The sequence below is a fragment of the Dermacentor andersoni genome, chromosome 9, assembly GCF_023375885.2.
Source record: "Dermacentor andersoni chromosome 9, qqDerAnde1_hic_scaffold, whole genome shotgun sequence".
Lineage (NCBI taxonomy): Eukaryota > Metazoa > Arthropoda > Arachnida > Ixodida > Ixodidae > Dermacentor > Dermacentor andersoni.
In genome coordinates, this window is record NC_092822.1 from 91,541,208 (window position 1) to 91,556,131 (window position 14,924).

At 45.5% G+C, this 14,924-nt stretch overlaps 1 protein-coding gene across 1 annotated transcript; it reads left to right on the forward strand.

The window, feature by feature from the left end:
• Window positions 1-5,693: 5,693 nt before the first annotated feature.
• On the forward strand, window positions 5,694-12,274 carry LOC129383468 (uncharacterized). The gene is made up of 3 exons (XM_072284373.1): window positions 5,694-7,234; window positions 10,626-10,943; window positions 11,469-12,274. Exons 1-3 carry the CDS (start codon window positions 7,180-7,182, stop codon window positions 12,164-12,166), a joined length of 1,071 nt encoding a protein of 356 aa, XP_072140474.1. The 5' UTR covers window positions 5,694-7,179; the 3' UTR covers window positions 12,167-12,274.
• The last annotated feature ends 2,650 nt before the right edge of the window (window positions 12,275-14,924 follow it).

A 14,924-nucleotide genomic window follows, 5' to 3' on the forward strand; every position in this document is an offset into this window, starting at 1 on the left:
ACACTGGAATGTATGATGAGTCAGCTATATGTAGCTGACGTGCTTGACTCGAATATGAATTCTCGATAACCGACGAATGTGCTCCCTGCAATCAATGCAATTGGGCGGTACATGTTGTTCTGGGCACATGTTCGCCCAATGAAGTGTTAGCTTGCGTGACTCATCCTGTGCCAGTCTCTCGTTCTTCACTGCAACTACACAATGAGAATGTATTTAACGCTGTCAGTTTTCAGCTTAAGACCAACAAGGTCAAGTAGAAGTTTCAAACTAAGAACTTGAAGAAAAGTTTGATTATGCCACTACACGGTTCATTTAGTCACTGATAGAATAAGTGTTTGCTTAACTTTATTCTATCATTGAATATTTTTTTCTGAGCTATATAAAAATCGCGTATTCACTAAAAACGCCAGCACACATGAGTTTTTCAGTGTCTAGGACGAAGCGGCTCTATTGCTCTTCAAAACACGGTCGCAATCTTACTTCATTGCTGTTTACCAATAACTATTCATCAACGCGTTGATACGTGCATTATGCTATGCTATGAGTATGAAAAGTGAAGCAGCCTTATTATTATTAGAAGATCCTCCGAAGAAGCTTGATGGACTGACCTTTGGTAACGTTGGCGGAAAACGTCTGGTTTCTTGAATATGTACCTTGGGCGTAGTACGACGCCTTCCACAATGACGGGTGGTGCGTTTTGCGTTCTCTACCTCTTTTCGCTGGCTGGTATACATGTTTCCCTTTTCTATAAATATGCCCAACATGCTAAGTGCGTTGGGAGGTAAAGTCTCAGTATTACCGCAACGTCCTTGTCTCCATGCAGGTTTTGCAAATTGAAGGCAACTTCAGCACGGGGATGAAGAAGAATTTCACCATTGACGTTGGTTTGGGAATGAACACAATCATCTACATTAGACTTGCTGGTTCAACCATACGGTCACTGAAAGTAGAGCTTACGGACCCTAGTGGACAGAAATGCGCTGTTTGCAAGGGTGTCCCCTACGGTGACACAACGAGGATAGCGCTACCGGAGCCCGCAAAGGTAAAGTGAACTTCCGAGAGCATTCCTTATCATCAGTTTTCCCCGTATGATTCACGCACCCCTCGATGATCTCCTTCGCCGCATGACCCTCGCATGAAGCGTTTGACTTCTCCGCATTATACACGATGGTGGGGAATAGGGGTTGGTAGTGTCCAGCTACTACCAGAGAGAAAAAAATGTAGCAGTGCGAGCACCACCTCGTGGCGGAAGCACTTACGAGAAAAAGAAAGTTGCCTCCACCTCCGTTTGGGAACGGCGTCACGGGCGGACTGATTGCAGGCTCATGTGTGCGTTTGGCGACCCACAGCAGAAGTTCAGTGAAGGCGTCGGTGTGGCATTGTTGTGGGCGAACACTTACTCGATACTTAGGCATGTGGAACTTGAAAACATTCTCCGCAGCTGCATTGTCAGTGGCATTAACGAGTCTGAATAAGCCCCTCGTCAACTGGCCTGCCCTGATGTGCAATTCCACCAACGCAGACACCAAGCTTCAGTTATAAATTGTAACTCTTCTTCATAAATAAGGTAATTGGAGTTGAAATTGTGCAAAGTATACAACAGATATTCTGTCACGAGCAACGATTACTCAATGCTTTCACCAAAAGCTTGAGCTGCCGGTACGACACGTGTTCAATTCCCAACAAGCATTTGGCCCCGCACCGCGAGACGGCTCGACAGCTGTATGCCGTGGCCAAAAGCATATCTTCCTTTTTTGGTGTGAAATTGCGAAAAGGAAAAAGGTTAGGCGATCTCAAACGTACTCGTTTCGGACCGTCAGTCGTCCTTTGGTGCGCAGTCCGTGAAAACGGGATAGGCAGTCGCCGTCGGCATTGATTTCACGAGACCAACGAGGTCAGTCGATGTGCGCCGCTGGTAGGGTCATTCCCTAAACTTTGTCGACTGGCCCACATATGCCTCCAGGTCTTTGTGGCAGAGTCGGTGCGGTACAGTGGCAGGATTAGTATTTGCAGGAAGTTTCGCGAGACGGCACCATCCAAATAATTTCTCTGCCTTCCTTGCGGGCAGGGAGCGCCACATTTTCATAAAACGAATTGCTGAGAACGCACGCACGCACGCACGCACAGTAGTAGCGAGTAGAGATAACTCGAAATATTAGAAAATAAACTTGTGATTTTATATACGTATAGCATTTCAAACGAGCTTAGGCCCGTACATTCATTCAGAAATGGACGCGGCTCTTAAGTGCCTAATGCCACATTTCCCCGCAGAGTATCGCCCCTTTCGTTTTCAGGAGAGCTTAAAGGCCGATTTTAATATATAACTCTTTAATCGCGTATAAAGTTATGTTTCCTCCTATCATTGTGAGTCACGATCTCTACATCGCACGATAATCTCAATACCTATTACGGGTGGTGGCCAGTCACTAGGGCACAATTAAAATTAAATTGTGGGGTTTTACGTGTCAAAACCACTGTCTGATTATGAGGCACGCCGTAGTGGAGGACTCCGGAAATTTCGACCACCTAGGGTTCTTTAACGTGCACCTAAATCTAAGCACGCGGGTGTTTTCGCATTTCGCCCCCATCGAAATGCGGCCGCCGTGGCCGGGATTCGATCCTGCGACCTCGTGCTCAGCAGCCCAACACCTTAGCCACTGAGCAACCACGGCGGGTTAGGGCACAATAGCCATGCGGGGCCTAACAGATTTTCGCAATTTGTTCGAGTTCCTCGTAAGCAATAACTTTAACAATTAGTAGGTGCCTCCTCATTATGCGTACTTGCATACTAGGTTTGCCCCAAAATACTGAGAAGTCTTTAATTGTAGGAGTCTTTATCTATCGATATTTGTTCTTTGGTCGGGAGACTTTCGGGAAATAGCTAGTGCAATTATTACGTTCAGAGCTCAAAGTTTGTTTAGAAAATGATCTTTAAAATAAGTTTCATATTGGAATTCGCTTCCAAAATATTTTTCAACATTCACATTCCAGTATGAGAGTTTTGCGAGGAACAGTTCTATTTATGGTATGATTTTTTTTTGCTTCACTAGATAACAAACACATTAGAAGAATTGAGCTAAATTTCAGGCTGAACATATTGTTACGTACGGAGAGAATGCTTTTGTCATATAAAGCACTGTTTTCGAGAACTCGCATTTAACTGTGATGTTATGAATCATCAAGCCCCAAATTCATCAGGAACATGATTTCTCACATGATTTACCGGGCATTGCTTTGAAAAGAGCTTCCTAGCAATAATGTAGCTTTATATTTTGGATTTCGGTTGAAAACACGAGCGAGACACCGATGATCTTTGTAAGGTACGGCTTTCGTGAGGGCGGCCTAACCACTTCGTTGACACAAGGCAGCATACAAGTTTCCTGAGGATCTGCGCGTTTTTAGAAGATTTGATAAAAAGGGAGGCAGTCCTGCATCCTAAGCGTTGCATGTGAACACGATTCTAGTTGCACGAAAGGAATTCGAGAATCTGAACTATGATGAACGGAATGGCTCATGCACAAGAAGCAGGCTGCCTCCATCGGTCATCAATGCCCATTTTCAGCTCTAGTAATTTCTCTTACTCTCTGTGCGTGTGCGTGTGTGTTTTTTCGTTTTCTACTGATTGATTGATGTATTGTACATGTCTATTCTTCAAGACGGGTACTTGGATGCTTCACCTAACGAGAAACAGTACCGATGATATCAAGGCCAGCGTGAGGGTGTTGTCACAACCTACTGACAACAATACGGAACCCATCAGAACCAGTGCCCGATTGATAGACGTGTTGGTTAGACAACCCTCCCGGTCTGTCGTCATTGTTGACGTCACTAAAGGGAAGAAGATCGTCTTGAATGCAAGTGTTACTGCCAAGATAACTGACTGGCTTGGAGCAACCACTACCATAAGACCTCGTGACAATGGCCAAGGTGCGTAGAACGTTGCCCGATCTTGTTATCGGAGAGCTCGATTTAGTTTGTTATAAATCCTAAATAATCTCAGACTTAAATAATACAAGCGCGAATGAATAGCAAAGCTCAAATATAAAAATTATGTAGTTTGATTGGCGTGGCCGTAGACTACCTTTGGGATCGGCCAAGAAAAGAGGTTTAAAACATGCTCTATAAGCAAAAGTGTTAGTAATGTCACTAAGAAAGACGTTGGCTTCAGTAATTAAACATAAACGAAATTTTCCTTTAGCAAGGCTAAAACCGAGGACACCTTGCACGACAGCTCGTTTTTACTTGCTCAATATCTGTTTATTCCAATTTATACTGCCACTACGGCTACAAACACTTCTTCCGATATTCAAGAATGTTGCTATTGCAATGGTTGTTTTGCCCTGATGGTGAAACTGCGATATCTTTTTAACGCCACAGCGTTAAGGGCCCCGCGTCGCGGAAAGCCCGGTCCTTGGCGTCTCGCGTCCGGCGTCCAGCGTGGCTGTCGTTTCTGGAAAAATCATTCCGAATCACGCACACCCAACCAAGCAGGACCCCCGTACAGCACAAAGGAGCTACAAAACTAATTGAATTTCCCAAACTAAAGTGCACCAGAAAAAAATGTAAAGTACGACTTATACAGTCCCTACAGACATGATAGCGTCAGACTGTAATTTCAATATAAGAGAAAAGCTAATCTTTTTACGCAGAAGCTCAAACTCCTTTGAACACGATAGTCCACCTATTTGACGTCTGTCCGAAAGTAGGAGTGGCGTGGCCCACTCGGTTCCTTCAAAATACCATCAATAACAGAACCAGAAAGCTCGACTTCATGCATAGAGTTTGCCGCCAGCGTTTCCCGGTAAACAGTACGGTTACATAAGCTGCATTTGCCGGGAAGTGTGAGAAGCTGTCGGGGATCTCTGAATGCATTCGCGTTCGACTCTTGAAGGCGAAGCTTAAGCGTCTTCCAATTTTTCCTTTTCCCTCTTTTTGAGGCGTTGCGCACGGTCAGTAGTGGTATTGCGCGTTCTATATTAAGCTGTTTACGAGGTGGCGTGCTTTAATATGGACTTTGCCGAATATGGGTCACACGCAGGCGACTTTGGACGTGTGACCTTGAATTTCTTGCTTGAAGGGAATTCTCCCTCGAAAGAAACGGCGCACGGACTTTAAAACATTCAGCGGTTTTCAAATTACAGCCGCGCAGATAGTATTAATGTTGCACCGCGCGCTTCGCACCGCGTGATCTACTCGACGCGCTAGTCGGTTTTCAATTCTCAAACCTAATGAGCAGCGCTTCAATTGTTTTACACGGTCCCTTTCGTTGGTTTTGCTTTCGCACTACCACTATTTGTGTGGAATCCTTGATGGTGCTCAAAGGAACAAGAAAAAAAACACAGAAATTCTGAAAATTGCCGAATAATGCGAAGCGTTGTTTGGCTCGGCTGCGGCTTCGTTTTTTGCTAAGTGCTGCTTAAATCCCTTTCCTAATTTGCGCGCGTCTACCCATCGTCCTTCCAGTGGCAAAGAGTACTTACGCTTTAGTAGACAAATGTCACATTTTCTCGCCGCATCCGACCCCTTCAGTGCAATTGTATCAAATGAGCCGTAATGCCGACCAAAAGCGCGCCTCGATGGAGCTGCAGAGCGTTCGAAAGCGAACACCAGATTGATAGCGACCTTATAAAGAAAAGAAAGACGCTTGATTCTGCAACCCCGGAGGGAGCACGGCGAAGCGTTGTCAGGGGAGAGGGAGTGCGAAGTGAAAGATGACAGAGAAAAAGGGAGAATGTGGCCTAAGAGACTCCACTATGCTCGAAAGGGGACAGTCCTCAGTAAAGTTGCCAGCGTTGTAGCGGGCGCTTACGGGGTGCCTATTCCAGTGGAATTATTAAACCCCAGCAGGCTTCGCAGCGCAGGGAGCTGGAGACACACCGGGAACAGCAGGTCAGTCTCTGTGGCCGCTAGAAGACCGTGGCATCTGTAAGTGTTGATCACTATGGTGCGTTCCTGCGCCAAGGATGGGCAGGCACGGAGAAGGTGCTCCAGAATCTCGGGGTCGAACACCAGCTGTCGCAGCAGCGCGCTAGGCGTCGCGTGAAGGGACAGTGCATCGCCACGATGGCAGCTTTCGCAAGCTTGTGTTATGTTCGCATTCCTTGTCCGCACAACCTCTCGCCGGCGTTTTGACTGCGCCTTGGCAAGGCCCAATGAAAACTCGCCAAGCTTGTCAACGCACCCGTTTGCCTGCGAGGTGTTCAGTACTCGAAGGACGTTCAGCAGCGTTCACTTGGGCATAGGGCAATCCCAAAGTCGTAAGTAGGCCCACCCACAAGTTTAAAGTTGGCCCGTCCCCAAATTTCAAGTTGAACCCCCCTGCTCCTAACGAAAAAAAAAAAATTCAAGTTAGTCCACCCCAAGTTTAAGGTGGCCCACGTTGAAATTTCACATTGGCCCACCCCCAAATTTGTTTCCTCCCCACCTAGTTGGAAGTTGGCCACACCAAAATTTCAGTAGGCCCACCTCAAAGTCTCGGGTGTGCAAGTTGACCCAAATGAAAAGTTCAAGTTGACCCACCCTCGAAGTTCAGTTGGCCCGTCCCTGCTATAGGTTGTCTCATGCATTTTCTAGGGAGCCCTATGTATCTCTATAAATATATAGTTTTTTTTTTATTGCTTTAAATTTTTCCATGTCGCCTTAAAAAGCTACCAGTCATTTACATTTACACTTTCATAACGAATAAATGTTTTAAATTACGACGCATTTTCGTGCAGATACAAGGCATTACACATTTCACATGATGGGGCTGGGGATCGAGCTCTGGAAAGAAAGCTTACGCTTTAACATTTATCAATACCGTGAGCATTGATTATTCTGCACACTCCCGTAGCGTGGCGCTACAGAAAATGACGTGGAGCAGAGATTGTTTAACGATGTTATTGTTCCGTTGTGGCTGAAACTTCAGTATTAAAGAGTTGCTGGAGCAAATTTTGCAGACGCGGACGCTTGTTGGAATCGGTTGGCGCAAGGCAGGGCTAATTGCAGATCGCAGTGAGAGGCCTTCGTCCTGCAGTGGACAATAAATAGGCTGATGGTGATGATGATGATGTTTCTGCAGACCCAGACGTGTACGTAGATGACGGGAAGTACTCTGAGTACTACACCGACTTTATTGGAAGTGGAAGGTACATCTTGCAGGCATACGTGAGCGGTCGAAACGCCAGCGTGTCCTGCAGGATGACATGTTCTGCCAGCTCCAATATGCCCCTCATTATCAAGCAGAATACCACCGGTGAGTACAATCATTCAGACGTCTTCGTGAAACACTCGCGCTGAATGTAGGAACACGATCCTTACTTTTTTTTTGGCAGCCTCCAGCATGAGCCCGCAAATCTTTTGCTTGGCATAAAGCTAAAAAACAAACCCTGTGTCACGTAGTGAATAGGATGACGTACTGACGGGAAGCAAACCGACAAGGCACGTGTAAAGACTCGTGAGAATATTTTATGTTGTATACAACTGGGGGGAGGGGGGGATAGTTCATTGACAAAGGTACTACTGTTTAAAATGCTGCGAGTATCGGGTCTGCTTGATTCGAGTGCCTTTGAATGGGTACACTGCCCTATAGCCGGGCCACTTCAAATATTGATAACAAACTCCGCCCGCATAATCACAAGGGCCCCGTCATCCGTGCCCAGAGCCCGAAAGAACCATGAGAGTGTACATCACACTGTTGCATGGTTATCAACCGCAAAGACGCAAAGCTATATAGCGTGTACTTTGTGAAGGACCGTAATTTAGGGTAAAAAAATAACAGCTAATTACATAACCTCCAATGGTGGCGACCCAAGAAGACGGCTATTGTCTAGGCCAGGCACGAATAGCGACATGCAATTGCACATTATGCATGACAGGTTTTTCACACAGCTTGTCGTGCTATAAAGACACAGAATGATTTATAATTATAGGTATGTACGGTACAACAGTTTTATTTTGTGTGCAGCAAACTGTAGGAGAAATATTGCTCATTGGCTTTCAAAGCCACACTTTTGACGAAGTCAGTCTCAGGAACTTCTTTCAATCTTAAACAATTCCTAATTTCCCGCCAATGTGTCTGCGGCATCTGTGAGGTAATCCTAACGCAATCGTAATGCGACACTTGGCAAATCTTTTAAATGAATTAGACGTCAACACCGCCACGATATTTCTGAAAAGCATGAAGCTTCCCCCAACAGAGTAATGCAGATCGGAAGCGATGGCATCGTAAGCTTGATCTATTATTAATGAGGACCCGGGTCGGGATCGGGCCTAGTACCTTCTGGCTAGGGTCGGATAAGCGTGGGCATGCTTTTTGTAACTTCCGAGGACGCCTACTCTACAAATTCCTACCCTTACGTTGTTTTATTAAGAGGCGCCTCTGGATCTCTGAGAAAGCAGGGCAGGCAAGCAGCGGCATTCCAGATTCAGGTCCCAGTGACTACCCGTGCCCACCTGCGCGCCGCACCTGTTTCCATGTTCGCGGCATTGGGAGACTCGTCAACGAAGTTCCGAGGTTATACGCATCTGATATGTTCTTTTTCTTTTGCTTTCTTTTCTTCTTTATTTTCTGCACACTTTCAGCAAGGGATGAGTAGTGTTGCTTGCTGGAGGTGAACCTAGCTTTGCTACATTTGCCAGCCTTTTCAGTAACGCATTCCGACGCTTCCCAAATCGCATAAATGTTATTATTATGGACTGCCTTACAAAGGTAACCGAAGTGGCCCATAGGTATAATGTAATTAACATATAACTGTTAAGTACATTTTCCGTGATCCTTGATGCCGTGATCGTCGTTGTCACAATACAACAAAAATTCATAATTGTTTTCCTTCATCGAAGCACGGGCGGGCCTGCCGCGCTGACAAACATTAACGCGGTGCAGAAAAGAAGTGAGAGGGCAGCGAGACATGAGTGCCGCCTTTCGTTAACAAAGATTAAGCTGTAATCATACCTGCCAACAGCGAATTTTTTGTAATGTTTAGGAATTTGAACCATTCACGATTTTACGAATGTTGACGATAGTTTTACAAAAAAACTTATTTCTGCACGTCGGTCTCCATACATGCCGTTGCAAGGCTCTGTTGGTGAAAGGAAACAAGAGGGATGCTTGCGTCGACCAAGATAATACCGACTAGCCCTGCCGTAGGTGAAGTTCGCAATCGCCAAGTCACTGCAGATCTCACCGTGATCTAGCAACTATTTGTCGCTTGTCAATGTTCGTTTTGCCAAGTTTTTGGCACGCTCGGTGTGCTACGTTTGGAGTTAAGCCATTGCTCGAATGCGTTTGTGGTATCTCTAAAAAACGAGTGATCAGGTTATATTAAAAAAAAAATCATGCTATTGTCACCACTGAACTGGGCGCAACAGGAAATCATATCATAAACGGAATTTTCGTGGGAACTGAACGTGATCCTAAAGCAATATTTCTGAAGGTGCCTGCATCCGAGCTGAACCGGAGCCACAATAAAACAACGCTACTTACCGGTTGGCCGCGCAACGGTTTTGGCATATGGCGCGACACGACAACCAAACACGTTAACGATTCTTCGAATCAACTCTTTCAACTGGCCCGTTATGACTATTTGTTGTGACTCACCAGCTGAGAATATAAATATACCAGAAAACGTACAGACAATGGGCACTTGCCGTTGACTACGGCCAACCGTACTGAGACATATTCTTGGCTTTGCGAGTTGTCCTCCGTGTCCGAAATTTTTCAGGGACACTGCGTAATAGCCAGTTTTGTTGAACCTGAAAATTAGGTGCTTTCTTTGCAACAAGGCGAATTCACGTTTTCATAGCTGTCATGTGGCATTTTATGCTTGTGTGTGTGCGTGTTGTGTGTTAGGTGGCGTGCATGTGCACGGGGGTGCATATTTATTTGGTTGATCATGATCCCGAAGTGTTATTTAAAAAAAAACACCACCGCTAGAACTTTAGTGGTTGTAGCAACGCGAGTGGTCAATTCACGCGCAGCGCCCAACGTTTAAAAAAACGCAGAGAAGCACCGAGCCCGAGAGTGCGCGGCCTCGGTTCGTGTTGGCGCCATTCCAACATCCGGATTCAGGCAGAGTCAAAGTTCGCTCATATCACGAAACACATTAACTAATCCTAGACTGAAAACTGGATGCCGTTTGGATTAAGCCAAAGAAAGGAATAAGATTGCTCCTTATTCGACATGAAATGTGGTTACACATGAGCGTTACCCATATGTGTCACCACTTATCATTTTTATTAGTTCCCCACCAAATTTACTAGCTCGAGCTTCAGAATTTTATATTTTAGCGTTCTTTGAATAACAATATTCATACCAATTAATCAGTGGTATGGAAGTGACAGAAAATAATAAATCGCTTTTGAATGCCATGTTCCTTAAACACCTCTCAAGTACGTGCGCGAGAAGTGACTGAGCCATCCATTAAAATGTCTTTTGACCGACTCGTTTCCTTAGCGGTGTAAAAATCTCCTTATATGCACCTGTTTACGTTTACTCTTCCCATGAAATCAGCTACTGTAAATAACACACAGCACAATGATAGTGTTCACAAGGAGCTTTCTTGACAGCAAGTACAAAGCCGTGTTTTGTTTGTTTGCTATGTCTGAAACCCCCACGACAATATTTTTAATTGCAACATCACCTGCAGGGCCCTGCAACCTGCCCCATGAGTATCCCAAAGAGTGTTGCGAGCTGTCCAATTCGTATCCCAAAGAGTGCTTCCCTTCCTACAATGGCACCTTCGAGTACGAACCCCAGCGGCCAGGAGAAGAGATAATCAACGGCACTTGGTACAGCGTTGTCGATGGAGGATCATTCTATGTCGACCACAATATCACCGAAAGCATGTACCCGCCATTGAAACCTTGGAAATTTCAAGTCTGTTGTGCGAGACCAGGAAACAATGGCACTCTTCTCGTTGAGATGAGCTGGAATTGGGCGGGTGCACACCTGAACTCTGGAAAAGGTTGGTATTAGACTAGCTCTGAAAGCGCAGCGAGTACTTTACCATATAAGGACGCCGAAGAACGGAATGAGAGTGTGAAGCATGGTTCTGGATATATTCCCCGGAGAACTGGTCACCTGGAACGAATTCGGCGCGCGTTGAGTAGAAGTGCAATACTCTGACTGTTAAATCAAATGTGTAATCCAGGCAAATTTAAATCAAGCCTATCCGTGACGCCACCTTTGTTGCGGGCAGAATTAAAAATGTATCTAAGAATCGAATATAGCTGTGATATCTAAGCCCGAATGTATGTACTTTGTATGGTGACACAGATACAACATAACGAGAAAAAATGGATACTGAAATAAGGGCACAAAATATAAGCTGTTTAAAAGTATTCTTTCTGAAGGATGAGGACAGGCGCAATGTAGTATCGAATACATGTTGGCGTGTTTTGTTACCAATTCGAGATATACCTCGCATGAGAAATCATTCGCTCAGGTTTTGCTATAACATTCGTTTCGTTTCATGTGTTCTCTCTAACAGCGTCATCAATCGATATCCGTGTGAGTAAGACGTCCGCAAGTCTTGAGGAGAACTTCGAGTCACAAGGGAAGATTGATTCAACCGATTTGGTTACGGGAACCTTAGAACCTGGTGAAGCATTCGAGCTTAACGAAGTTACCATATCGCTTTCTCCTGACTGGGCAGAAGTTACTGAAAGATATACAAGATGGCAAGTTAAGTTTGCTGCTAGAACGACAAACTCCCTTAACGTGACTTCCGAGCTGTCAGATGTGGCAGACTTGGACTACTTCGACGAGGAAAAGTACACATCAGAGCCCCTAGCCAGTGTGCCCACAAGACATACAGCAGCAGAAGAAGGTACCACAACATTGACAGGCGGAAACACAGCCGAAAATGATGATGTGGCGTTTACATCCACGATTGAAGACTCTGACGACGACCAAAAGTACACGTCAAAGGCGCCAAGAAAGGAGCCCCCGAGCTACACGGAAGCTGGCAAAGGCAATCAATCTACAGGCGGGCACCGCGCAGAAGACAGCAATGAGGGCACATCCACATCTGCAATGCCTTTGGTTCTGGCTCTTATTGTAGCTGCGGTGGTGATCGTTTCTGCCGGACTATGGGCGCTTAAAATTATCAAGGATGAACGCGAAGACGTGGTGCAACAAGAGGCTGCTATTGAATTGACCACCACAACAAGTGTGTCAGTGCAGTAGAGTTGACAACTTTGGAAGTTAATAAACTTCACTCAAGACGAGACATCAGGTAGTGTTTTCAGACTCGCATGTTCTTATTGAGCCTGCTGTTTCACCGAAGATATTAAATTCCTAATATTACCACTCTGCACGTGACATTTTTCAAAAGCTCGCTGCTTCTCGTGCACCGGAGAATCAGTGACAAATATTCATTTCAGCAACTCCATAATATACTTATTCAAATAGCAGCAAATGTTACAACTGCTGGATTGAGAATGTTGCTTGAAAATTATGCGTTTGGCAGCATCCCTTATGCAAGTTTGATAATATGCATCCCTCAATTCCGCCACGACTTGCAGTGAGGTCGAGTTACTGTCCGCTGAAACCACAGCGCGATCGAAGGACAGTGTAAGAGCATGCAAAATGAACGCGCCTTCTGAGACAATCTAGAAAGGTGAAGAAAAGGGGGTCAACCGAGGGGCCCGATTTTTTTTTATTAGTCGTAAGGAGCCAACAAACATAGAGCATCGCTAGCGAAATGCGAAGGTTGTGGGATCATTCCTCACCTGCGGCAAGTTTTTTCATCCACTTTCATTTCCATTATTTCATCCTTTCTTTATTCATTTATTAGGCACAAAAAATTTCCCCTATGTTGTCTTCGGTGGGAGTGTTGGCTTGTTATAATAAATCTAGAAAGGTGGCATTGCTTAGGCAAGGAGGGTGTTCAAGTTTGTACATAGAACAGTCGTCGTAAAATGTCAATCATAAATTCTTAACATGTTTTACCAACAAAGACTTGCAGTGAACGAGTTGCCAATTGAATCATTGAATCAATAAATAAAGTTAACGCGCGATAGCAAGCGAACAAGAATGGGCAGCGGTTGCAGTATGTATGGTGGTTGCAAGGGAGGCGTGGAAAGGGAGCTGCAGGATTACAACAAAGGTGAGAATAACAGGCTTTAGGTATTTCTTTTATATGCATGTGTAAGGTGGCGCTTTAGGGGCAGAATTCCTTGCAAGCTTCCTCACTGATGCAGATGAAAACGAATAACGTCTATTAAGAGTTAACTAGTCCGGTCGCATCGACTAACTTCAGCCGTATAATTACGGCGCCCCATTTTGCCTGAACGGTTGAAGTTGCACAGTAATCGTGGAGGTTCTCGATTACCTTGACCATATCTTCTGCGTCAGGAATGAGCCAGGAATTGTGCTCCTCAGAAACGTCACACCTGAACGCAAAACGAGCTCGCAACTCCACCAGACAAGAAAAGAATTGATAGCGATAGCAGCATCATCCGGGAATTAAGTTTCGTAGTTTTATCTGTCGCGTAAGCTGCAGTAAACCTTCGATTACTAATGATAATAAAAATCGTTATGTCACGTGCTCACATATAAACGTGAAAGAAAATATCTCTCTGGTGACGAGAAGACTCGCCCTGACCACGCTGGCGCAATAAAGAGGGGGGGGGGGGGCAGAGGAGAGCGAATGCTTTGTGCTGCCCGTTGCTGAAACACAATTTCCAAACTTGGGTTTACACAATTTTCAGGCGCTAGATGCGCGGCGACACAGAGCACACGGAACGATCCGCCATCTTGGTTCTCCCAAATTTTGCGCCTGTCGTGGACTGAGTGAGTGAATAAACTTTATTGCAGGTCCGGCGAGGACGCGAACTCGTCGCGCATCCGGCTAGTCCCACGTCGGGACCGGCAGGTCTAGCCGGACCGCCAGGATTTTCTTTTCTAGAGCGGGCTGCACATAGTACGATCAAGGGTAGGGAAGTTTCCTTAGAAGCCCCTATGTTCAGAACATGGCGGTTCGGCAGCGTTTCATGTTACTCAGCGCCATCTTCCTGACAACCAGATGGCGCTCGTCACTTCCGAAAGAACAAGATACTGTGGTGCCATATCCGATAAAAAAAAAAAAGGAGGGACGCTATTTTTGTTGATAAAGGAGTGAGATTAATTTTTTTAGGCTTGCCACATTGACACCCCCTTATCACGTCCCGGCTTATTTTAGTTGGCATTTTCATCGTTTCTGTCTGATTGCCGTAAATTACACTTTTTCACTGACCCCGCTGACTCATGATTCATCGCAGCTGTGTAGCTCAGAGCCACTATAATTCAGAGAAACGGTGACTAGCAGAACCGTGCGGGTGAGGGGCGGGGGCGTATAGTAGCGGACAACCTCTACGAGCAGGCTTTTCTGGAGCTTACAAGAGCACCAGTGCATGGCAGTAGTAAGCGGCATGAACGCCTCTTTTTTCTAGAAAGTGCTGAAAAATGGGAATGCACTATGTTTACTGAAAGAGCGAAAGAGAGTTGTCTTTTTCGTTCCTAGTAGCGCTTGAAAAGCTATTACGAATATTCATTTCCTTGAATAAAATAATGTTATTTGCTTGTGTTTACTTCGGAACTGTTCTTCTTTCAGCAGCGATGGTTGTTTCCTTCTTCGCTAACCTTCTCTCAATCGAAGCTGAAATAACAGCCCTTTACGCGAAAGCATAACTGGGCAGTTAGCGCAATTGGCGAATGTCTATTCGAAGGCGTGAGGAAGGCGCATTGTACGAAGGAGCGCGCTGAGTGAACGGCAAAGCAGCAAAAGCTAGAGGAAAGTCCAGGTGGCGTTGAGCGAAGTGGGGGAAGGAACAACGAGGTGAAGCGGAGAAACCTAGAGGAAAGCCCAGGTGACGTTGAGTGAAGTGGGGGAAGGAACAACGAGGCGAAGCGGAGAAACTTAGAGGAAAGTCTAGGTGGCGTTGAGCGAAGTGGGGGAAGGAAC

Bases quoted from the DNA above. Each gene is read 5' to 3' on its own strand.
- LOC129383468 (XM_072284373.1), top strand. From the start codon at position 7,180: ATGACATGTTCTGCCAGCTCCAATATGCCCCTCATTATCAAGCAGAAT. The intron at 7,235-10,625 runs GTGAGTACAATC...CATCACCTGCAG, and splicing joins TATCAAGCAGAATACCACCG to GGCCCTGCAACCTGCCCCAT. The intron at 10,944-11,468 runs GTTGGTATTAGA...TCTCTCTAACAG, and splicing joins ACACCTGAACTCTGGAAAAG to CGTCATCAATCGATATCCGT.